The sequence below is a fragment of the Gopherus flavomarginatus genome, chromosome 16, assembly GCF_025201925.1.
Source record: "Gopherus flavomarginatus isolate rGopFla2 chromosome 16, rGopFla2.mat.asm, whole genome shotgun sequence".
In the NCBI taxonomy this organism is placed as follows: Eukaryota; Metazoa; Chordata; order Testudines; family Testudinidae; genus Gopherus; species Gopherus flavomarginatus.
In genome coordinates, this window is record NC_066632.1 from 24,121,869 (window position 1) to 24,147,609 (window position 25,741).

At 53.2% G+C, this 25,741-nt stretch overlaps 1 protein-coding gene across 1 annotated transcript; it reads right to left on the minus strand.

The window, feature by feature from the left end:
* Positions 1–386: 386 nt before the first annotated feature.
* Positions 387–19,491, minus strand: TSPAN31 (tetraspanin 31). Its single transcript, XM_050925322.1, has 6 exons — positions 19,335–19,491; positions 10,874–11,041; positions 6,799–6,879; positions 4,047–4,196; positions 3,534–3,662; positions 387–3,312 (listed from the first exon to the last, which is right to left on the minus strand). The coding sequence occupies exons 1-6, from the start codon at positions 19,398–19,400 to the stop codon at positions 3,238–3,240; spliced, it is 669 nt and encodes a 222-aa protein (XP_050781279.1). The 5' UTR covers positions 19,401–19,491; the 3' UTR covers positions 387–3,237.
* Between the last annotated feature and the right edge of the window lie 6,250 nt (positions 19,492–25,741).

Genomic DNA, 25,741 nt, shown 5'->3' on the forward strand with positions numbered 1-25,741 from the left:
CACTGGTAGGTTACAGGGTCGCTGGAATGGAGGCAGCTGGGCATCGCCCCTCATTGCTCTTGACTGGCTTGTTCGCCCTTGGGTCTGAGATCCGGGGTGGGCTGTCGACCCCGGAAAGTGGACACCCCTTCCTCTGCGGCAGTGAGCAGAACCATGCCTCCTGCTCCCAGAGCATCCATCCAGGCTGCAGCGGGGGGCCAGAGACAGGACCCTGAGAGCTGTGTACGTGTTCTCACCTGGCATCCCCCTCAGGGGCAGGGGTCATGCTCATGTTCCTGCCTTCTGCCAGCTGGTGGTCTCACCGCTGCCTCTGGGGGGGGCACTACACCTTTACTCGACGGGGACAGAGGAGTGTCCGCCCCCCAGTGATAGCGCAGAGCCAGAGGGTCACTGAAAGGTGTTTATTTGAGTGATCGATAAAGTAACAAATACACACAACAATGAATGAGCTGTGCAGGTTCCAGCCACTCCAACGGACGCTGATAACACGGGTCCAGCACGGATCCCCCGGCTGGGGAGCCAGGACAGAGGCTGAGCAGACTGGGGAGAGGCTGACGTCCTGCTGCCCCTCTGTTTAAACTCAAGTCTCTGGGAGCAGCGTCTGCTTTGCTAGCGCCCCAGCTGAGTTCTGCCCACATCCACAAGTGCTGCTGGGAAAGCATCCTCTGCCCCAGCAAGCCCAGCTAAAGCACCGAAACCTTTAGTATCACTGCCTGGGGCTGAGTCACACGGGAGTCCCCAGTGCCCCCCGAGGGCCTGTGTGCAGGACCTTGCCCTGTGGCTTTGTTTACATACCAGCTGGGGCCGGTGACTTCCCCAGGGAGCGAAGCCTTGAACTCCATGCTGCAAGGCTGGCTCAGCTGGCAAATGATCCAAGCGGGCGGCAGAGAGGAAATCGACTCCTTCAGCGCCTGGGATCCCCGCTGTTGGGCTGCGCCCAGATGCCTGCTAACGGCAGCCTGCACCTAGTGTGCGTTTAATACTGAGGAGTGGGCACTCTCACTGCGTTCCCTACAAGGGTTAATTGACAAGGGAGCCAGCAGCATTCTGCTGCTGCCTGGTCCCTCCTTGCTGGCTCCGGTGGGCATAGCCCAGAGACTGAAGGGCAGAGTTTGGGGAGAGGGCCCTTTAATGAAGCATGGCTGGAGAATCAGGCGCTTGTGCTGGTTCTGCAGAAGGCCCCAGTCTCCTTGCCCCGAGCCTGGTGCAGGGAGGGCTCTGTCGCACTGCGGGAAAACACCTTCTACTCCTACCACATACCTAGAGTTTCCAGCTAGACTTATAAATAAATAGCATGCAGCCCCTCTGGGCTCTAACCACACTAGTCACATGGGTGAGGGGACTCTCAGAGGCAGGGCGGGAAGAAGAATCAAAACTATCCAGTGTTGGTTAAGGATGGTGCTTCTGGGCGGGGTGGGGGGGGAGGGAAGTTTACCCGGCTGTGCCTGGGCCCTCTACTGCATGCGAGTGGAGGAGGAGCAGCCGCCATCTTTTGGGGAGCCTCCAGCCCCATCCTACTGCCCGTCTGAGTCCAGCCAAGGGGTGGCTGGGCCAGCGCTGTCTTGCCAGGGAGCTGCGGCCTGCAGCGGGGGCTGTTCTATGCCATCGGAGCTGGGAGACACTCATTGCAAACTCAGGTGAAGGTGAGAAGCTAGCACTGTCTGTCCCCGTACTGGGGGGGAGGGGGGAGAATCCATTGGCCCTGGCTCTATTCCCAGCCCCACACGCTAATCAACTTAGCCACACTGCATAGCACAGGACTTGTGTGTGGGACTAAGTGCCCAGCTGCACATGTAACAGCACCAGGCTCCAACTCCCCATGTCTGACCCAGAGGAAGGGGCAGACACTGCCCCTTGGAGACAGCAGGTGGATCTGGGAATGCAGTGGGGCTGGGCCAGCCCAGCCCTCCCAATCAGTCTCAAGCCAAACTCACCTGCTGCAGGGAGGTGTAACACTGCACTCTAAGTAAGGCATCCGTCAAGCTGTGTCTGGCTGTTGGGCTAAGGTCTCAGGCCGGGGATGCAGCAAAAACCAAAGATGCCACAGCTGGGGGCTGGCAAAGAGAGATCCCAGCCAGCCCTGCAACAGGCAGGGAACTGCCCTGCAGAGATCACCTGGGCAAGGAATCTGGGTGGGGGGTGGCCCCTCTACAGCAGGCCGATCCCTTTATGACAGCGCAGAAGCAAGCTCCAGCTGACTGTGGCAGTGCAGGAGGATGGGACCCCCAGCTCGGCTGAGGCTCTCACCGTTCCAGGAAGGCAGCTGGTCTCTACTGCCCTTTGGGAGGTTAGGGGCAGACACCTGGCGGTCAGCCATGGACATAGAGGTCAGAGGCTTTGAAAGATTCTTCTGCAGGGGGCTGAGTTGCTGGTCCAAGGCTCTGAAATGTCCCTGCAAAGCCCTTAGGTGGGGCAAGAGGCAGCAGGAGCAGCTGCCCAGGTGCCACCTGCTGAAAGGCTACAGCCTGGCTCTTAAGATTCTACTTAGTTTAAGGATAAAAATGCCAAATTTCCTGCCACGCACCAGCACCTCGGCACCTGTTAGATCCCCTCCACCACTCCCCCCCAGTCACATGAACATCTTCAGGGCAGGTAGCTCCGTGACAGGCTGCACATTCATCAGAGACAAGGCCCCCTGCCCCACCCCTTAAAGGAACGTAACAACTTCCTAGATGATGGGGCCCTGGCGCTTCGCTCCAGCTCCGTGGTCTCTAAGCCGCACAGGTCCCTCCCTCTCCTTGTCGGGTCAGCACAGCTGTGGCCAGGTGAGTCTCCACAAAGGTAAATACAGCCCTGGAGTTTGCTCCTGATCAGGCTGGCATGGCTGGTCTCAGCAGGGCAACCTGCCTCTCTGCCTTTGGCTACGTGCCAGAACAGAGCCGGGGAACTGGTCGGAGCAGGGCCCTAACTACAGGTTAGCAGCTTCATGCTCCTAGCCGTGCCCAGCGCTCAGCGGGGCTGCCTGGCTCTGGCACGGCCGAGCCCGGGCTCTCGCTGCACCAGAACGTTCTCGCGGGGCTCCCCACCCCACACCACTCCCACCAGCCGTTTGCCAAAGGCTTCATTCCAAGGATGGAGCCACACAGCTGCCGTTTCATCCACTCAGTGCTTTGGTAACACGGCCGTGGGAGAGGGGGGCAGATGCAGGCGTCGCTTTCCTTCTGAGCAGGAGGGAGATGGAGTCTCAGGCCTAAGGTATTATCAGCTGGGGAGGGGAAGGTGCAGGGGGTGGACCATCTATAAGAAGGCACTGGGATTTGCTCTGGGGTCTTTCTGGTTTCTGTAGCGCATGGCTAGCAAGACTCCGAGGATCTAGGAGAACAGAGAGAGAGAGAGAGAGCAGGGGGGGGGGATTAGGTGCGATGGGGGCTCCCCGTGTCACAGGCTGCAGCTCCCACTGGTAGTGCTGGTCCCTCCCCAGTGAGTCACAAGGAGCTCCTGAGAGCCACTGTGTAAGCGCTTTGCTGAGATGACCTGGAGTCCCCACCATCCCAACCCACCCCACTCGCTCCAGCCCCGGCCAGAGGAATTACCTCTGTGAAGCTGAAGAAAAGTCCGACTCCTCCGAGGATTTTCAGAGCCTCGTCCGAATGCTTCAGCATCTTCTCCCCGCACATAGGACAGCTGGGCATGTGGCCCTTGGTCGTGTTGTCCTTACACATCTGGAGAGGATGATAAAAACCCTGCAGTGACACTCCCCTCGCAGGCAGGGCAGCGCGGCTACGGGGGAGCAGAACCGTCCCCCCATTAGAGCATTCGGGAGAGCATGGCATAGGCAAGGGGACTGGGCGTGAACGGGATTCACTCTCCTGACGGAGACATGCCTGATCCTCTGCCGGCCCCAGCACATACAGACTTGTGCCCAGCTGGGAGGAGTCAGAATTACAGCCTTGGAGCCTGAATGCCTCAACAGCCGCCCCGGGAACCAGGCTGGAGATCTCCCAGCTGGTTTCCCCTGGGGGTGAACAGCTGGGCACCCCTGGCAAGCCTGGAAAGCCCAGAGGCAGAAGCGCTGGGGTAAGGCGCTGCCCCACCCTGGGACTCACAGCTGTGCAGAGGTTGTAGTCCATCTGGAACGTCCCGATGGCGACTGGGTCATTGGTGTTGTTTAGCAGCCCACAGCAGTTGAGATTCACCTCGATCTCGTTGCGAGTATTGTTGCTCAGGAGGTCCCAGGCAGCGCGGAAGAGACTTTCCTGTGGGCAGAGCCCCCAGGGTTACCCCACAAACAGCACAGCCAGCAAGTGCCCTCTGGGCCAGGGCCCTGCCGGCCACACTGACCAGCCTGCAATGCTGCTCTGAAGCCACTAGAGGACGCTGTTCCCCACAGCCAGGTAGCCAGAGGTTTTACCCTTTGTCCCTCCTTCGGGCAGGGGACCAGGGGCAGGGGACCAGCTTTACATGGATAATGGGGGAGAAGTGCTAGAAGAGGGACCCCTAGGAGGGGAGCTGGCAGACAGAGTTGGGGGAAGAAGCCCCCCCAGAAGACAATAATGGGCACAGCCAGAGTTAATGATGGGGCGGAGTGTAGGGCCTGCTGTGATCAGTGGGGCTACACACGTACCCAAATTGTCAGCTCGACGGCAGGAAGGGAACGCAAGTTCTCAAGATGTCGTGGTAACTGGGACCAACAAACAGTAACAGGGGAACGGTGTGACACAGCCGAAAAGGCCCATTGCTCTAACTTAAGGGCTGGGTTGTGAGCAGGCCTGGTAAACCTGGGACCAGGCATCAGGGAACCCAAAATTGGTGTGCTGGAAATAGGGTGACCAGACAGCAAGTGTGAAAAATCAGGATGGGGGTGTGGGGTAATAGGAGCCTATATAAGAAAATGACCCAAAAATCAGCACTGTCCCTATAAAAATGGAAGATCTGGTCACCCTAGCTGGAAAGTAGGGCTGATTGATGGACAAAGCAAGGAGGTATGGGCTGTTCTGCCCCACCCACTGCTCCCTCTGGAGTGGTCTGTAAAGAAAGAGACTCGGGAGAAAAATCAGCTACTGGAGGAAGTGTCACCATCAGTGATCGCCCCACTAGCTCCTGGACTCTCAGCCCTCCACCAGTCTGATCCTGAGAGATGCCCCGGCCAGGCCCAGGAGATTTAGACACCAGCTCCAGCCCAGACACCAGCTGGGATGAAATGGGCTCGGACTTTAGCAGCTGCAGCAGTTCCAGGCAGCTCAGCTAACTCTCTTCCCTGCAGGACAGTTCTTACCAACGTCGATACCGTCCAGACAGTGTTCTTTGCCTTTTTTAATAGCGGGAACCAGCCAGGGAGAGCTCAGGGACCGGTCGCTGAGACACACTGATCTAAGAGCCTGGCACCCAAAGGGGTTTTTCCTGTTAAAAAACTCTCACCAGCTCAAGGGAATGGGACCAAGGGCCGGGGCCAGCATGGGAGCTGTAGTGAACAATTGACTGTTCAAAGGCTGGACCTGTTCTGCCTTCTCATTTTTAACGAAGGTTAAGATGATTTGTAATGGGGTGTTTGCCCTGGTATGAAGCAGGACTAGCCAGCCCTGGATCTTCCTTAACACTGGTTAATGTTGAGCCCTTACAGCTCCCCCCCCCCCGCCCTCCCCCAGCACTGACAGCTGGCTTTGGGCTGTTTCCATGATGAGATGCCGGCTCTCGCTGTCCCGAGGCGCAGGGGCGGGGGGCTGAGGGTGCCCTCTGGAAGAGATGGTGGGGGTGATGGGTTGCAGGAGACAAGCTTTAAGACCAGCGTGAAATGGGTGTTTTGTGAAGCGCTGCTGATGCAGCTCTTCAGACGCTACCACAATCAACCCAGCTCAGCAGGAATGGAAGAGTGGGACAAGGGGCAAGGCCGGGGATGGTTTTAAAATGCAGAGAGAAAGTGGGTGGGTGTTCCCGAGAACCCTACCTCTGCTCCGGGGTAAGACTCCCAGCAGCTCCCTGAGGAACAGAGTTAAACCAGTCCCCCAACTAGCCCCATCCTCGCTGCATGTAGAGAGAGTTCCTTGCGTGGTCACCTCTCCACCCCCTTGCCTGTCTGGCCTCTCTTCTGAGTTAACCCGAGTTCTCCACCCTTGTGAGACTGGCCCCGCGGACAGCCTGTTCCAAACCTCCACCCTGGGGCCTGGTGCTGAGACCCCTGGGGGCGCAGCCTGAGCTGAGCGCTGCAGCAAGCTGAGCTGCTCTTCGAATTCTTTCCCAGCGGACTGTGGGCAAAGATGGCTCTCTTTGCCAGCCACCAGAGCGGCAATGTGGGAAGGTGTTTGAGGACTATCCGCCCTCACGTGGAGCTCACCACCACCTGCACTACACGTGCTGGGGCAAGCAGGTGATACAGGGCACTGAGGCAACCTGTAACCTCTCCGAGACAGGCCAGGCAACTTGGGTTAAAGCACCACCGTGCCTGCGTTAGGAGTTGGGGTGTCGGGATAAGACTCAAGGCGAGATACAAGCCAAGTAGTGCCCCTGTGTCAACTCTGCGGTAAAAAGCCCTTGGCCTATGCTCTTCGGGGCAGAGCCTGGGATCTCACATGGGTCTGGCTGGCCTGCAGGCCCTGATTCCGGAGGGATACTTTGGGGCTGTAACTAACCAAACCAGATAGAAGATCCACCTCACTGCACTTATGGGCTGGTGAGACATCTACCAGGCCCAGAGCTTAGTGAGAAGAGAGTTTCACCGAACACCTTTGAACCCATTGGTTGGAAGCCACAAGAGCAGCTGCCAGGACCATCCTGTTTCCCCGCGAAGACGGATGTACAGATTCTCCAGCGCATCTCGCTGAAGCCGCTGTGGCCCAGGGTTGGGGAGGGAGGCTGACTCACCTTTCTGCTTTTGTTAAGGGCCAGACAAGAACAGGAGAGTCCCAACTGGAAGAGAAAGACGAGCCCCAAAATGACCATGTACTGAGGAAGAGTTGGTGTTAAGGAAACACGGCAGGGGAACGCTGCCATCTCCTCCCAGCCTCCTGGGTGGAACAGGACAGTGACAGCAACCCACCACCTGCCCAGGCAGCTTCCAAATCCCCTGCAGAAGACCAAACCTGTGCCATGCTCTAGCACCCTCTATCCACAGCCCACTGTTATTTCAGGGGAGCCAGGAACCCCCAGGGAGAGGACACTTATTTGTGCAACCCTTGCTTATGCTAGCACCACAAGCCAACTCCCCAAGCATACTGGGTGCTTCTCACAGCGACCTTCTGAACTTCAGACTGGAAGGTGGCACAGGAGCAGGGGTTAGCTAGACAGTCATGGGGTCATTTTAGGGCTGTTTAAACGTACAGAGGGGGGCATCGGGGAAAGGAGGCTGTGGCTTTACAAAGAGACAGCGCTTGGCTTTATTGCTACGGGAACCTTCCGTTGATGCTATTCCACTGTAGATTTTGTGCTGGAAGTGGGTCCACAGAGTGGGTTATTCCAGAGCAGGTCTGTTGGGCAGGTCTCCCCTGCAGACAAGCCCTGGGGTGGGGGGGCTGTGCCAGCTCCATGGTACAGGTAGGGAACCGGAGCCAGAGGAAGGTTAAGTGACTTGTGTAATAAGAAAACCTCGCTGTGATCTTAGACAAGGCCAGGGCAGAGCTGGAGTAGAACCCATTAGCAGGGTCCTGCTCTACCACCTTGTTCAGGGGACAAGGTGGGTAGTTGCATGGAAAGAGACTTTTGGTCCAGGAAGGACTCTGCCATCCCAGCTGCCTTGTGAGGAGAAAAGGGCCCATCTTCCTCCAGCCCACCCATAGCAGCTGAGCTGGCAGCTTACCCTTCCCAAGGGGTAAAGAATCCTGTGGCACCTTATAGACTAACAGACGTTTCGGAGCATGAGCTTCTGTGGGTGAAGTGGGTATTCACCACGAAAGCTCATGCTCCAAACGGTCTGTTAGTCTATAAGGTGCCACAGGATTCTTTGCTGCTTTTACAGATCCAGACTAACACGGCCACCCCTCTGGTACTTGTTCCCAAGGGGTGACCATCAAAGGCTAATTAGGGCCCTTTAAACAGATTATTATCCACAGGCAACCTCCCCAAGTACATGTTAATGTAGAGCTCAGTATACCGCTGAGTCAGAGAAGGCAACAGACATAAAACCAACAGCCTCAGCTTGCTGGTGCGGCACGGAGTTTGTCCATACTGCTTTCCTGGGCAGGGCCTGGGGCCAGCAGAGCCACCGTTTAAAGTGTGTGTGTATGGCAGGGAAAAAAAAAGATTTTCCACCCCCCACCCCAACCCACCTTTCTCTCTTTCCCTCTCCTCCAGCAGCCTGATCTCTCCTCTCCCCCCTCCCCTGCCCAAGCCCAGGAGTGGAGGGCAGTGGGACCCCCCCTGCAGGGCACTGCACCATTTGGGTTCAGCCAGCTTGGCGCTCCAAGGCCTATGCTGGAGCCTGGCCACCCTGAGGCGATTACAGGATGAGGCTGATCTCTGGCTGTGCTAGGCAGGGTGCAAACACGACAAAGCCACCCAGAGCTTCCTATGACCTAGTCTCCCCTTCAAAGGTTTGTGGTCTCACCATACTGGCAAACACTCCTAGGGGACCCACCGCTTACACCCATGGCCTGAGGGAAATAAGCTAGTCCAACAAAGCCCTTTTATACCCATATAACTGCATCTACACTAGGGCCAAAAGAAACGCCCATCTACTCGCCCTTAGTCTGCTGACAAGAGCAGCGTGTGCAGAACCTGGCCTCAGTGACTTGAATGACTGCAGCCCCAGACTGCGCAGCCTCAGCACGAGAGTTAATGACCTCCTGCTTCAGCTTCTCCTACCTTCCTCCTGCAATGGTCCCCCTAAAGTCTGGGGCATTGCCCACCCCAAGATTGGAACAGTCCCTACTGAGACCCGGCTTTCGCCCTCTGGTGCCTCAGGAGCATTTGCCACCCAGCCTTGTTTAACTAGAGTTTAGCCTTGGCAGAGTTCCCGTCACCCTTGCTGAGGTCTCCAAAACTGCTACAACCACCAGCCAGCTCAGCTAAAGATTAGGTCAGTTTCTCAAAAGCTAAGGTTTCAAGTGGAACTGTGGTTTCCTCTTCGCATCACTTCCCTTCACTGAAATATCAGCCCATTTGTAGGTGGCAATCAACCACGCCTGGCCCTGTTCATGCCTCATCTAGGTAGATAGAGGTTCTGCCCCGATCTGGGCCAAGATGGGTCCCCAGGTCCCTTCTGGCAAGCGCCTGCCTGGCGTCGAGCCTGTGGCAGCCCCTAGCAACCAGCACTCAATGCCGAAGTGCCCCAGTGATGTGACAGGCTCTGCAGAAGAACATATTCAAAGTGCAGCAGCTACATCTGCCAGCCTCATGACAGCTAAATGGAGATGAAAAACCCTACCCACACGCGAGAGGAGCGGAACGGGAGCTGCATGTTAGCCTGGCTGACAGAGAGGGTGGGGAGGGATGTGCTGGGGGTTTATTTATAGACAAAAGGAGCATCTGGAAGAGGGGCTAGAACCATAACTCCCAAGCTTCCACCAGACACGGCTTCCCCCCCCTCCGTATGTTTGAGTGGGAGGGGTTAGAAGTCCATGGAAACCCTGCTGCTGCGGGCCTTGAACAAGATCCTCGCTCTCAGCCACCCTTCCTCCCAGCCCGCAGCTCTTTGCCCACAGCAGCTGGCAGTGGGCAGGGCCCAACGGGGCCCCCCTGGCTGACTGGCCTGTAGAGATGCAGGCCGGAGGAGTGGCTTGCTCTGAGATGCCAACCTCCTTTTTCTTAAGGGGCACAGGAAGACAGACACCCCACTGAGCACCCATGGGCTGCCCCATGCCCCTGGAGTGGGAGAGCAGAGAGACTCCTTCCCCCCCTGCTTCTCCCTTGGCAGTCTGCAGGGCTGTCCCTGCCACATGGTCTCAAGGGCTTTACCTAATGAGAGTTCAAAACGGCCCCAGCCTGAGTTTACCCACAGCCCGTCTCGCTCAGATTCCCACAGCACATTCACTTCCTCCTCCAGTCCAGTCTAGACACCATCTGTTTTACCCACTTGCTCTTAGCTACTTCTCCCGCCAAGCCTCCTCCCCAACTTTGGAGAGAACGGTCACGTCATTCATGTAGTTGTTGCAACACCACATGCCCCTAGCTGGGCTGGGGGCAGAGGGGAATTCCAAGGAAAGGCCCTGCCACCTCTTCATGGATGTCCGAGTCAGAACAGACCCTGGCGATCATCTGAGCTGCAGCACAGCAGGGGCCAGAGATCCTCACCCTAAAGCCAGGCCCGCTGCCTGAAGGGAGTGTCTGGCATTCCCGGCAGAGGCTGCCGCTACAGCAAGACCACCTGGCAGGGTCCTAAGGATCAAACCTCCAGATTTCAGCCTCTCAGGCTGGGTTCCCAATCGTTACCACCACCAGATCAGCTAGAGCAGTGGTCCCCAACCTTTTTCGCCTGTGAGTCGTGGAGGACTGTGGCGGTAGACGAGCATCTGCCGAAATGCCACCAAGCGGCAATGTCTGTAGGCATTGCTGCCAAAATGCCACCAACAAGCAGTGTCATCCAGGTGTCACCACCAAAATACTGCTGAAAATCAGCAGCATTTTGGCAGCGACACCTCTGGATGATGCAGCTTGTTGGCAGATGCTCGCCCGCTGGCCAGTACACAGGTGCACTTGGACACCATGGCACCCGCAGACACTGTGTTGGGGACCCCTGGGCTAGACAGAGTGTGACCCACCCATAGCCCTGCTCAGAGAAGGGCCTGACAGTGCCCCCCCCAAGCTGCACAGCCATAGCAACAGTGGGAGTTTTGTCAGCAGATGGATCCGAGCCCTAAGGTTACTCAAGGCCTGTTCTCGCTCTACACAGCAGCTGAGCTCTGGAGCACTTCTCATGCCAGAGAACTGGGAGATGACGAGCGGCACAGGGCAGTTGCGAGGAGCATGGCATGGCCCTGGCCTCCCAGGTGGCAGAGAAGGATACGAAGAAGAGCATGACTTGGTGGTGGTTGATAGCCCCGATGAGTCCCACAATGGCAATGAGCAGCAGAAAGAAGCCCACGACGATGACTCCGCCGATGATGTGGATGCTGGAGACGATGCCAAAGCTTTTGCCCCAGGCAGCCACGCCGATCAGCAGCAACCCAACCAGCTGGAAAACAAGAGGAGAAGGTTAGCCTGGGATGCGGGGGGCCCTTTCCCCCACACCACCCAGCACACTGGTCCCCACATCACCTCCACATCCTGGGAGAGGCACCTCATCTCCTGCATAGCACAGGAGGGGCTTCAACAAGATCCCAGCCCCCAAAAAACTGACAGTCTAAACAGAGAGGCTGCAAAGGGGGAGGGCTGGGGGCTTGTCATGTTACTTGGAGGGAGGGTGGATAAGTGGACTACACACTGGACTGGGGAGAGCTGGGTTCTGTTTCCAGCTGAGTGACACCCTCTGCCTCAGCTTCCCCATCTGTAAAATGGGGCTAATTATACTTACCTTTGTAAAGCACTTGGAAACCTGCTATTTGGTTTTGTAAACAGGACTGTCCCCTTCCTGGCCTGGCCTCAAAACTTACCTGCTAAACCTGGCCTTCCTCTTACCCAGCATTTTACTCTCCTGAGTAGCCCCACTGACTGCAACAGGACTCCTCAAGCCTGGAAAGGCAAGCATGGGCTTAAACATCAGCTGGACTGGGGCCTTGTTTTGTGACTTTTTTCCAGCTTTTATTTTCAGCTTCTCATCCAACCCCTGCCGGTTTCCCCTTAAATTAACCATTGTTTATTCCAGCCCTTTGCCCCCACCCCAGCTAGTGGGCCTTCCCCCATTCCTTTCATGCCAAGATCCAAGCTCACATTCCCACCCACGCACACCTGCAATTAGCTGGCTTCTTAATCACCCATTTCAAGAGATCAGATGTTGAAAGAACGGACGCCAGCTCCAGTTTTGGATCTTTGGCGGTGGGGGAGTCTCTGCACATTTTACATGCACCCCCAATGCACTTCTGTATCTCTAATCTACGATCTCTACTCCAGGAACCTAGCGACTGCCAGACTGGATTGGACTCATTGTCCATCTCATCCAGTTTCCTATCTGACAGCAGCCAGCACATTTCAGAGAAAAGTGCAAGAAATGCACAGTAGGTAAATGAGGGATAATCTATTTCCTGCCATCTAGGTCTCAGTCTGGTCTCTATAAGCCTGAAGCATGAGGGTTAATATCCCTTCTAGATTGTTAGCTTTAATTATAACTTGAGATCTGTTATCCACAAAAGGATCCAATCCCTTTTGAAACTTGCTACATTTGTGGCCTCAGCTTCCACTGTTTCACTACATGCGTGTGGTGTATTGTTTTGAGTTTGCCATCTTTTAATCAGTTGGCTTGTGACTGATTATTATTATTATTATTATTATTCCCCATACTTCAGAGCCAGAAGCACATTCGACAGCACGAATGTATTTTTCACATTAAAGTTAACCTTTACGAGTGTGGTAGATGCTCCTTCTCATCTCCTAGACGATAGGTTTCAGAAAGAACCACTCACCATTTGCGCTCATAAAACAGGTTCCAACTGGGGGAGGAATTGGCTAGCTCTTGCCATCTTTTGGCCTCGTTTATACACAAACGAGTGTCCATTTAAACTGATCTGGTTTCTTAAATTAGCCTAAGCCCCTCTGCAGGCGCTCAGAAAAAAAAAGTTTTAAGGGCTTATGTTGGCTTTGCAGTGTTTGATTCCTTAATAACTTGAGCTACATCAGAATAGGCCAATTGAAGTGAGTTAAGAGCATCTCCATAGGGGCTTGTGCTGGCTTACCAAATCCAGTTAAAGAGGCACCTTTGTGCATTTGCACCTTCCAGGTCAGCCAAATGGCAACAAGACAGAGCAATAAAGGGGGCTGTGAGCCAATATAGTTAAACACAGAAGCTGTTGCCAAACAGCTGTTTAGCTTGTGCACATTAATAGGATCAGGCCAGCAATAAGAGAATATAGACATTAACACAGGCTGCTTCTCTTGCAACTTATCCTCCATCACATCACTCCTCATGGGGTCTCTGAGACCAGGCTCCAGCCTGAGCCAAACATCCACCCTGCAACTTTATAGCCCCTGCAAGCCCGAGTCAGCTTCAGCTGTGCCATGGCTCTTACACTCCGGTACAGACACACCAAGTGATAATCGCTGTGATATCTTGGGGTATTTCTGGTGCTCGTCTGGCCCCAGTGAAGTTGGCGGCAAGACCTCCTTGACTTAAACGGAACCAGGATTTTACCCACCTTCTCTGTGTTCTGGGTTGTGAACAATTAGGTTGCCTAGAACCAGAGGTTTGAATCCTGGCCTGGCTGATCGTCCAAGATGGCGTGTGGTACTGTCAGACAAGTCTCATGCACTCGCTACAGATGCTCAGTAGCCCTAGAGTTTACGTTTTCCCCGATCGCCTCGAATGGAAGCATCTCTTTGCCAGCAGGCTGTTCACTGCTTTCTTTTAACAACCCCATGCCCACCCCCAAAAACAGGCTGCATTTCTTGATTAGGTAGCTCTTGGGTGAGTAGTTTGTGAAGCACTTTAGAATGACGTGAACCATGCAGCTCTAAGATCTGTACCAGCTTACTGCACCTCCTCTCCCAGCATGGCAAATCTCAGCTATCTGGCAGCGTGACAGTATTTAAAGTCACCCCTCCAAAGAGTTGGTGCAATGAGAACAGAGTTAGGGTGGCACTTGCATCTCTAAACTTCTAGTGTTTCGGAGATTCTGCGGTAATGTCAGCGCTAGCAGAGACTAGATGGGTTTTTAAGTCAGTGAAACTCTGCTGATTTCTGCACAAACTAATGCAGCTGGTGACCACTGGGTTGCCAGGAAAACAAGAGAACATCGCAGGTGAACATTGCTGCTGGCGTTGCTCTCATGGAAGATGTCTTTGTGGGCAGATGAGGGGGCACCTGGCAAAGAAGAACATGAGATGCCCTCTAACTGGGCTATGTTGAGGATACAGATGGCTGGGGAGCAGTCATGCAGGAGCACTGGGATTTCTCTCCTGTTCTCATTCTTTAGCACAGCGACACAGATCTGCTTGCTGGTCAGCTGCTCAAGACAGATGTGCTGGTCTCCTCTGCAGAAGGAATCCCGCACAGCTGTCTTCTGGGACAAAGGAAACACTAGGCCAGATTTCCCCTGCTGCAGCTGACCACGAGGTTCCATCAGCGATGAATCCAATGAATCCGCTTCCTGTCAGCATGCATTTCACTCTCCGCCTACAGCATTCCACCTCCTCATTCCCCATCAGCCAAGGGCTGGGCCCTCTCCCCAGCCCAGTTTGGTTTCTGACATCCCTTCCTGTCTCATTTTATAGCAGTCAGCCCCATGGAGCAGACAAGCTACTGTGGTTACCTACATTTAGGCCAAGCTCATGGACATGACGAATTCCTCATGTCTGTGGGTGGGTGCACAGTGGCTGGAAGACAAGCTCTGCTCCAGGCCGGGACTGTGGGACACGAGGTCTTATTCCAACACAGTCATCCCCACGTGCACTGCTCCCTTTCAGTGCTGTTCCTACGCAGTTTGCTTTGGAAGCACAGGCTACAGCAGATGCCTGGCAGCTCGCCTAGGGGTATGGGCAGCACTATTCTGGCTCTCACTTCTTGAGCTGATGGGACCTAAAGCCTGAACTGCGCTCACAGCCTGCCCTGCCGTGGTCCTAGTTCCCAGTGCTCTCGCCACGTAGAAGAGGAACTAGTGTTTAGTGCTTTAAATGAACTGTCCTTTTCACTAGGTTTTGGCTGCTTGGCTGGGCTTTCCATTCAAGCCATGGTCGCACAGATGCCTTCGACTTCCGTAGACACCTGGGGCCTGATTCCCCATTGCTCAGATTTTACTGTCATTTACATCCATTCAGCCCTGGTGTGAAGTGCAACAGGGTCAGACTGGTAGCACCGTGTACTGGTGCGACTGCAAGGCACCAGAGAATTGGGCCCCCAGTGTACTTTAACCAGGCACATCCAGAGAAGGCAGCTCACGGATTTGCACACTAGATCACTCAACACAAGGGCTCCAACCATTTCTGCTGACAGACCTTGATTCATGACTGCCCTCCCACCCCTTGTCTGTCCATTTTCCTACCCCCCGCCCCACACCGTGTGTTCTCTCGCTTTCCGTCTGCATTCATTTCACCCAACCCTGCCTGTTACTACATGCTGCTCAGGGAAGATGGCAGCCTCTCTACCTTGATGCATCAGTCAAACCCAGCGTCCGGCAGAAAAAGCTTAGAGCAAGACAAGAAACAGAAACATTGCCACTTTGAGCACCGAGTCTGGTGAGGCATTATGGGCCATAAATGCTTCTGAAGACTCAAAACCTGTGCAGGACCTAAGGCAAAAATACTTGGGTCCTGATCCACAAAAACACCCAAGTCTGGGGCATAGGTGCCTACGTCCCAGATTTATGCACCACTTTAATCTGCAAAACCACACATGGCGGCCACCTAACCCTGTAGGCACCTAAACTTCCCCAACGCTCAAGTCTTTGCAGTAGACATGGCCTAGGTGAGTAAGTTTCTGCCTTTGAGTCCCAGAAAGATCCATCAGCTGGAGGAAGGTAGATATTTGCCTGCCTATCTTCTCTGCAGGGCCCAGTCCAGGAATCACATTCAGAGGCTGCATACAGGACAGGGCCCCATTCAAAATCTGGCTGGAGGAGCCAGTCAGTGAGACTGTTACCATAGACCACCTCAACACTTTTAGCCCAGTGGTTAGTGCACTCACCAGGGATGTGGGAGACTCCAGTTCGATTCCTCTCTACCAAAGGAGGTGACAAGATTTGAACATAGGTCTCCCACCGCTCAGGAGCGCACTCAGCGATGGGATAGTCTGATGTTGGGCTCCCTTCACCTACTGAAGCCGATTGGAGCAGTGGGACTGGACTGTAGGTCTCCCACCTCTGAGGTGGGTACTCTAACCCCAGCCTATGGAATCCCTCACCCAGTGATGCCTCACATATTTATACATGATGAACAGCAGGAGAGATTGAGAATCCCACATCAGAATACCCCCTAACTCAGTGATCAGAGCACTCAAAGGGGGGAGACCCTGTTCAAATCATCACCCCCCCAGGCAGAAGGGGGCACTGTCTTCCACATTCCAGGTGGGTGCTCGAACCACTCGGTCTAAAGTGGACACAACCATCTCCACTCATCACTCCATTGTGTGGCACGAGGCAGGGGCTTAACTCACTCTCCCAATGGTTGAGGTGCCTATGCCGTCCAACTCCAGGAGAGGGTCACTGGCTGGGGACTGCGAGCAAGGACTGGTGCCTCCCTGCAGTAGAAGGGAGCCTATAAGCAGGTCCTGCCTCATACCAGGCCTCTGATACAAGAGTTTATGTCTCAGGCTCTTCCTAATACACAGCTCAGACTTGGCCACCTGTCCCTGACAGAGAGGCAGGACTCAGCCTACATCCCCTCTCCTGGGCACCTCCAACTGGCTAGCTTAGGCAGTTCCCCCTCCCTCACTCCATTCATTACATAGAGAGCCTAGGCACCTAACTCAGGCTTTGTGGATCACCATGTTATTCCTGTGAGCATCTCAACATGGATCCAGCCCTCAGTTATCAAATTCACAGCAATCATTGGGCCACTCCATTCATTCCAGACCTGAGCTGCCCAGGCTTGGGGCCTCACCAGGAGCCCCAGGCCTCAATTTGAGAGATCCCCTCTCGTGGTTAGAGTGTGATCTTCTGGTCTGTTCAGCATCCAGCCCCCTTGGACTAGGGCTCTCAGGCACTACCCCAATACAGATGATGGCGGAAAGTCCATGCTGTCGATATGTCATCATCCATGCTAGGGACACTGCTAAACCAGGCCAGTTTCTCTTATGCCAGCGCACTCAGTACTGCTAGAAACGCCTCTGACAGCCCTAGAAGATGCATGTCAGTTATGTGGGTGTGACCTCTGGCTAACCAGATTAGAAGAGTATCCCAGAGAATCAAGAGGACGCTGCTAAATAGGCACTGAAATAATGTGCATTTATGTAACACTCTCCCGCAGAATACATTTGATTACTGAAGCTAACAGCCTTCAAGTACCAGCTGAAACTGGCTGGTGAGTCTTGCCCATATGCTTGGGTTTAGCTGATCCCCATATTTGGGGTCGGGAAGGAATTTCCTCCAGGGCAGATTGGCAGAAGCCCTGGGGGTTTTTCGCCTTCCTCTGCGGCGTGGGGCACAGGTCATTTGCTGGAAGATTCTCTGCACCTTACAGTATTTAAATCATGATTTGAGGACTTCAATGGCTCAGACACAGGTCTGATACAGGAGTGGATGGGTGAGATTCTGTGCCCTGCATTGTGCAGGAGGTGTCAGACTAGATGATCGTAATGGCCCCTTCTGACCTTAAAGTCTATGATCAGCGTAAGATGCCTACTACAGCAAGATGTTAGGAAAGAGCTACTGTCTCACAGATACAATCACCAATGAATAACTTTTAGGTCTGGCTTACACTAGGATTTTTACATTGGTATAGCTGTGTCTCCCGGGGGTGTGAACCCCACCCCCCAGAAGTGTTGCTATAGCAACCTAAGCCCAGGTGAAGACAGCACTAGGTCGATGGACGAATTCTTCCATTGACCTAGCTACCACCTCTCAGAGAGACTGACGACCTAGACCAATGGCACAGGTAGCATCTGAAATGTTACAACAGCACAGCTGCTCCTGTTTCCATATAGACATGCCCTTAGAAGCATTAATCTAAAATGACAGACTGCAGCTTTTATACTTACAGTGGGGTACCTTGTTTTCAGCTTACTCAAGAGAAAAAAACCTTTGCCTCACAGCTGTGGGCAGCTCATGAACCCGGCAGATTTGGGCTGCTTCTTGGGTGTTTGAGGCACTTTTGTACTCCACTAGAAAGTTTGGTCACTTGATCTATTCCAGTATAACTCAAGCAGCTAACCCCCCTGGGGTGGATATATCAGGATAAAGAACGAGGAGTCCTTGTGGCACCTCAGAAACTTACAAATTTGAGCATAAGCTTTCATGGGCTGAAGCCCACTTCATCAGATGCATGCAGTGGAAAATAGATTAGGAAAATGTGTGTGCGTGTATACACACACAGAGGATAAAAATGTGAGTTGCCCTACCAACTCTAATAAGACTAATTGATTAAGGTGGCCTATTTATCAGCAGGATTTTCCACTGCATGCATCCGATGAAGTGGGCTTTAGCCCACAGAAGCTTATGCTCAAATAAATTTCTGAGTCTAAAGGTGCCACAAGTACTCCTCGTTCTTTTTGCTGATACAGACTAATACGGCTACCACTCTGAAATATATCAGAATAGACAGCTTAAAGTGTATGGCTTACTCTGGTTCAGGAAGGAGAAACAGCTTTACTAAAATCAGGCACTTTTGACTGATGAATGCAGTTATGCACTAGGCAGGGCTTATGCTGCTAAAGAATCACATCCCTCACACACCAGTGAGGCCTGGTCTACACTTTAAAAAAATTATATCAATTTAGTCATATCTCTAAGGGCTAGGCTGATGGACAAATTCTTCACTCAACCTTGTTGGCACTTCTCTGAGGGGTGGATTGATGACATCCCTGGCAAAACCCCTTCCATCGCTGCAGGAAGCATCTACACTACAGGGTTACAGCAATCAAACTTTTCGGAGTAGACCAGTTGCTGGTGGTGACTGAAGATTGTTAGATGCTGATGTCCAGGCAGGCTGCCGCCTCAGGCATGATGGAAGGGGATGGGGGAGGGCTGTTTTTACAGCCTGTTGAGGAGCAGACAGTGAAGTCCACCCCACCCTGCGTTGGGTCAGGGACATGGACTTCGGCACTAACCCATGTTTGTTTGGGAGCGGGGGAGGCTCTACTTCCTTCCGGCCAGGAGTGGGAAAAGCAATTCTCCTCCCGGAGCTCAGGGCTAGGGAAGATGTCAAGTCAGCTGCCCTAGATATCAGAGCCCCTATGGGCCCCAGAGAAGTTATAGCCAGAGCAGAGACAGGCCACATACCCACGCAGCACACCCTGCCTTAGGGACACCCCCACCCCAACACAGGAGGGGGCAGCTCTCGGCTCCTCCCCTCCCCCCGATTAAAGGGGATCCCTCCGCTCCTCCCCTCCCCCACGATACAACGGGGCTCCCCCCAACCCAACAAAGTGGGGGCTCCCCCCAGACAAGGGGGCTCCTCTCCTCCCCCCGGACACAATGGGGCTCCCCCCCACACAAAGTGGGGGCTCCCCCAGACACAAGGGGGCTCCTCTCCTCCCCCCCAGACAAGGGGGCTCCCCCACACGCGAACAAAGTGGGGGCGCCCCCAGCTCCTCCCCTCCCCCCTGACAAGGGGGGGCTCTCGCCCCCCCCAGGCCCAGCACGGGAAGGGGGGGGCCCTCTCCCCCCAGGCCGAGCCCCACCCCCGAGCCGAGGGAGGCCCCGCCGGAGCCCCGGGCCCGCGCTCACCACGTAGACCACGTTGAGGGCGCAGAGCGCGTTGCGGGAGCAGGCGAAGCCGCCGCCACACACCATCTTCCCGGGCAGGGGCACCGGCCGCAGGCTCCGCAGACAGCGCCGGCCGGGCCGCTCCCGGCCCTTTAAATCCCAGTCCAGCGCCCAGCGCCGCACTGCGCCTGCGCGCCGGGCCCGCCCTCCTCGCCGCATTGCGCCTGCGCACGTACCTCCTCCGGGCCGCCTCCTTTGGACGCGCCTGCGCAGCCCTATGCGTGAGTGCGAGTACGTACGCCGCGCTCGCACACACGCACTGCGCCTGGGTAGAACCTCCTCTCGTGCGCTTGCGCAGCACTCTGGCGTGGCGCGCGTGCGGTCTTCTCAACCACAGCTCACGCGCACGGCGCCTGCGTACTAGTCTCACCTCCCGTGCCAAGCTTTCCTACCCCCCTCAGAGCGCGTGCGCCGAGGGACGTGATTTGATGATGCGCATGCGTGGGCATTCCAGGCCTGGCTTTAGCTTCGTCTCCAAATACCGGGATGAGAGTGGCTCACAGGTGGCCAAAGACCCGGATGGAGGGGACAACTTCCCCCAAACACAGGGCCCCCGCCCAGAGTGCGCCCTGTCCCAGTGCCTTAGAGTCCTCCAGTGCCATGTCCTGGTGCCCCCCTGTGCCTTGGGGTCCCCTGCCCAGTGATGTCCCCCGACACCGCCTGCTACCCCCACCCCCAGCCTTGTGCCAGGCTGCTCCCTTCTCCCCGCTCGCGATGAGCACCCCAGGATGACAGCCGGCCTGGCGCCTGCCCGCCCCAGCGTGCTGCCCACAGGGCAGGCGGTTGGTACGTCGTGGCAGCGTTTCCTTTCCGCCGTTACACGGGCAAAAGCAGAGGCTGGAGAAACTCCTGAATGTTTCACCTCGTGTTTTAACAGGCAAAGTCTCAAACAAGAAGTTGCGTCTATGGTTTTGATCTCAGGTGTGCAATCTTAGGGCAACACCAAAGGTGAACCTTTTTATCTCCTTTTTATTTATTTTTTTGAGCTGTGTAGTCAGTTTTTGTTACAAGATTAGATTTCTTCAGGCTGAATTCTACCCCGAAAACAAAGTCTAATCAACAGTTATATTGCTCTGCAAAAGTTTGATTCACTGAGGACAGGTCCCATCAGTGGTGATTAGCCAACATGGTCCAGGATGCAAACCCATGCTCTGGATGTCTCTAAGCCCCTGCCCGCTAGATGCTGGGACTGGACAACAGGAGATGGATCACTTGATAGTTGCCATGTTCTGTTAATTCCCTTTCAAGCACCTGGCACTGGCCACTATTGGACGACAGGATACTGGGCTAGATGGACCATTGGTCTGACTCGGTATGGCCTTCGTATGTTCTAGCCTTCCCTTACTCATGCGACAAACTGAAATAAGGGAGTCAAGGGGCACCCTTTAAAATAAGGGATGGGGAGTCATCCTAAGGAACAAATGAATGAAATAAGGAACTGTCCCTTGAAATAAGGGACAGGTGGTCACCCTGTGTGCTGCCGTCCACCCTGGGCACTGAGGGTGCCAGTCAAAGTAATACAAAATAATAACAAACGGCTGAGGGGTTTCCTGTTGAGGTGTGCGGCAAATGTGGCCAGTGGAGCTGCCCTACGGGACTAGTGCGCTAACAAAATGAAATCCTGCCCTCACAAAGTTCTTCTCTGGACAGAGAAAGCATCCATTTGTTCCAAGGCCTTTGTGACTCCTTATTTTTCTGAAGAGCTTAGATAGCAGGGTCAGAGGTGTTATAAACAGCACCTGGATAGATGGAGAGGGGAAATCAATGCAAAACCTGAAATAGCAGTGAGGGAAGGGAGTTCAGAGGGAGAGCCTTGAAATGCAGTGACCAGAGGTCTAAATGCAAATTCCACCTCTGACAATTCCCCGGTAAAGAAATCTTCCCATCGCTTCTCCCATCCCCAGTGGCTTCAGAGAAAACAAGAAGGGACCACAAACCTGAATACCAATCGGCAAGAATGGAGTTTCCTTATGGCACAATTAGTTGCTATTAAGAGACCCTGGTGAGGAGCCCTTGAGTCACTTTATCTATCTATCTATCTATCTATCTATCTATCAATCACAATATTGCCAACCCCAAATATTCAAGAATCGTTAATCCAGCACCAAAATAATTATTTTTACATGCCTTCTGGTTTTTAGGCTTTTTGGGTATTCACTAAGGTCACATTTTTGAGCTTTTCTTCACAGTCATGAAGGGCAGAAACTTGTTTTTTTTAAATGGAAGCTGAGAGTCTCATGTGTTGGGATTCCCTCCAAGACCTGTTCCATTCAGCTTATCCCGAACAGCTTGTCCAGTTCTGGGAGGACACTTCATCCAGTTCTCTGGAACCCAAAACAATCAATCCGACTCTGTATTTCATCAGTCAAGTCCTTTATTTGGCATACAACAAAGCTATGCTGAATGATCGGACTCAACCATAGGGGGTGGCAGGTATAAGGCACAGACAACCTCTTCCTTTGTATACATTTACACATTACATAGCATTTGCTATATATTACACCACACTTTTTTTATTGGATTGGTCACTTTGCAGGAGCCAATCCCTGTACAGCATGGATATTAGGAAAAACTTTTTCACAAGGAGGGTGGTGAAGCACTGGAATGGGTTCTCTAGGGAGGTGGTGGAATCTCCTTCCTTAAAGGTTTTTAAGGTCAGGCTTGACAAAGCCCTGGCTGGGATGATTTAGTTGGGCTTGGTCCTGCTTGGAGCAGGGAGTTGGATTAGATACCTCCTGAGGTCCCTTCCAACCCTGATAGTCTATTCTATGATCTGTGCTCTGTCCATGTGATGTTCACATGGAACCTGATCTTTACCTTACAAGTTTATCTTGTCCATGGTTCCTAGCATCAAGGTGTTGCTGCTTATCTTAAATAACACAGACATCCTGACTCCAGCATACTGGTTGTCAAGCCCCTATTTACAACTTAACCTTCCAGTCACCTTCCCAACTATGCCCACTAAGAAATGAGGCAAATTTCTTATGACAAGCCCGGCCTACATCATGTCATCGCCTGACTCCAGGAGCTGGGGCTGTAAGTAAAAAAATCAGTTATTGTGAGACTCACAATAAAACTACGAGAGATGGCAACGTTGTCAACGTGGGAATCTGACACTGGAAAAAAAGCCAACATGATTCTGGGATGCATTAACAGGTGTGTTGTGAGCAAGACACGAGAAGTCATTCTTCTGCTCTACTCTGCGCTGGTCAGGCCTCAGCTGGAGTATTGTGTCCAGTTCTGGGCACCGCATTTCAAGAAAGATATGGAGAAATTGGAGAGGGTCCAGAGAAGAGCAACAAGAATGATTAAAGGTCTAGAGAACATGACCTATGAAGGAAGGCTGAAAGAATTGGGTTTGTTTAGTTTGGAAAAGAGAAGACTGAGAGGGGACATGAAAGCAGTTTTCAGGTATCTCAAAGGGTGTCATAAGGCAGTGGGAGAAAACTTGTTCGTCTTAGCCTCTAAGGAGAGAACAAGAAGCAATGGGCTTAAACTGCAGCAAGGGAGGTTAAGGTTGGACATTAGGGAAAAGTTCCTAACTGTCAGGGTGGTTAAACACTGGAATAAATTGCCTCGGGAGGTTGTGGAATCTCCGTCTCTGGAGATATTTAAGAGTAGGTTAGATAAATGTCTATCTGGGATGGTCTAGACAGTATTTGATCCTGCCATGAGGGCAGGGGACTGGACTTGATGACCTCTCGAGGTCCCTTCCAGTCCTAGAGTCTATGAATATATGAATCTGTGAATGGAGGTACTGGTTCCCTGGAAACTCCACAAGGAGTTATTCTGTGACTGGTGCAACAGGAGAATGAGACATTCCTGATCAAAATACAAAGAAACGCGAGTAACAAATAGTGAAAGAGATGCCATTACTGAGCAGCTGGGAGGGGAACGAGGCAGAATTGCAGTATGTGTGAGCCCTGAATCTGCATGAGAAAAGGTCAGTCATGAGAAATGGGCACACAGTGTTAAACCCTGTTCTCCCCATGAAAGCTACTCTGCACACAGGTACAGGTCGTCAGGCCAATCAGGTGCGGGGCAATGAAAATGAAGTGTGAGAGACAGAAAGTTGCTGTACTCACCTGGGCTCCCTGTGACCTCCTGTCAGACATCCTGTGCGGTGTCACTCTCCCATGTGGAGCACAAAGAGGCATCTGGTGCTTCAGAAGGGCGGATCTTTTGGTGTGATCCAGTAGTATAAGGGCCCTACCATCAATCAAACCCTAACCCCGCCCCTAACCCCGCCCCTTGACCCCTCTAGTCCCTCCCACCTGTCACCGGAAGTCCCACCCTATGGGGGTATTACTTCCGGGGTCAAGATGGCCACATGACCGGAAGCAAAGTGGGTCATGTGACCCCTCTAAGAACTCCTCCCACCACCCTCTACCAATCAGGAGGGGTTTCCTCCAGAAAGGACCACCCCAAGAGGAGATTTGACCAATCAGGGCAACTTCCGGGGGCGGGTGACCTATCTAGAAGTGGGTCATGTGACCCCTCTAAGAACTCCTCCCACCACCCTCTACCAATCAGGAGGGGTTTCCTCCAGAAAGGACCACCCCAAGAGGAGATTTGACCAATCAGGGCAACTTCCTGGGGCGGGTGACCTATCTAGAAGTGGGTCATGTGACCCCTCTAAGAACTCCTCCCACCACCCTCTACCAATCAGGAGGGGTTTCCTCCCGAACGGACCACCCCGAGAGGAGATTTGACCAATCAGGGTGACTTCCGGGGGCGGGTGACCCCGTCTAGAAGAGGGTCATGTGACCCCTCTAAGAACTCCTCCCACCACCCTCTACCAATCAGGAGGGGTTTCCTCCCGAAAGGACCACCCCGAGAGGAGATTTTGACCAACCGGGGTGACCCCTCTAAGAACTCCTCCCAAGGCCCTCCGCCAACCCGAGTGCAGCACCAATACCCCATAAGTACCAGCGCCGAACAGAGGAGGCCATTTTTCTTACCAAGGACACGTGTTTTAGAAAGCGTGGAAAGGCTGCTCAGAGGAAAACATGGACTCCTTTACCACCCCCGTTAGAACTTCAGACTTTGTTTTACCCCCGAGAGTCTTTGATCGTCCACGGAGAAAACGTTACATCAGTGACAGTTCTGAGGAGGAGGTTGTGACCACGGGGAGCCCTTTGGCCCAGCCGTTGTTGGATACGCCGGAATCCGACCCCGAAACTCTTGTGAGACATCCCAAAGAGCCTGATGGCCTCTCTTTGTCCAACCCCTCAGATCGCCACTTGGGAGAGTCACCGGTGGACAAGGCAAATGGAAAAGATGGCGCTCAGGTAAATGAACGATTAAGAAACGGCGGTGGGGAGGGGGGAGGGTAATGAGACTAGGAACAGGGGGGGGGGGTTGTGTAAATTTTTAAAAAAAACCCTAAGCTGAGGTACTTACACTGTTTCTTTTTTGAAAAAATCTTTTAGCAGCTCAATGATGCCTTTCTAGAGGACCCAGAGCCCCTGGACAGCATTGTATCAAGCAGCGAAGATGAACCGGGCCCACCATGTTTTTGCTCAACACCAGTACAAATTGTTGAAGAGGGCTCCGAGGATGATGGGTTTGAAGAGTTTAGGAGGAGGCTAGGCATAGAACTGTCCGAGCCAGTGCCACGTCGTGAGCGTAAAAAAGTTATGCGGATTATTGTACGTGTTGCTGTTTATGCTGTCCTTAAACACTGCCTTAGGGAAAAGCTTTTTGAAGATTGTGAGGGCTGTGTCATAGATGCGCCAGCCCAACGGCACCATGACTGTGTGACTTGGACTTCAGTGGATATAAACTGCAAGCTCCGGGCCCTGTGTGCTGAGCTGTGTTTGGAAAGCTTACTAAACACTGTTATTGCCATAGGTTATGCTATGCAATGTCTGTGCCTAACCCAAGAACATTTAGCACAAGGGGTGACTTTGATAAATGCTGTGCAATTCAGTGGAGACCCTGACCGTGTTTTAAAGAAAATGACCAAGCCGGAAGATGCCTGCTTACAACGTTATATTGACCGTCTAGTTCGCACAAGAAGTTACAGAACCCTGCTTAAGAAAAAGACTATTTGTAAGAAATCTAAAAGGATTAAGTTAGAGAATGGTGAGGGTGCAAACATGCGATATAAAACTTGGCAGCTGTAAATTAAAAAAAAAAGGGGGCGGGGGGCTTTTGTGACTATCTGTGTTTTGTTAGAAGGCTTTTGGCCCTTAAGTTTTAATGAAGCATCTTTGTTTGTTTTTAAGGAGTTGTATGTCTTTTTAAAATAAATAAATAGTTTTTGTGAGAATTAGTTTTTGTGTGTGTGTGTGTGTGTGTGTGTAAAAGACATTCATTTGTAGCAAAAAGCTGAAATGCATGTTGTGGGAGGGAAAAAATCCTAA

Bases quoted from the DNA above. Each gene is read 5' to 3' on its own strand.
- TSPAN31 (XM_050925322.1), bottom strand. From the start codon at position 19,400: ATGGTGTGTGGCGGCGGCTTCGCCTGCTCCCGCAACGCGCTCTGCGCC. The intron at 6,880-10,873 runs GTATCCTTCTCT...ACTCTTCCTCAG, and splicing joins ACCAAGTCATGCTCTTCTTC to TACATGGTCATTTTGGGGCT. The intron at 4,197-6,798 runs GTGAGTCAGCCT...CTCTGCCCACAG, and splicing joins CCCTTAACAAAAGCAGAAAG to GAAAGTCTCTTCCGCGCTGC.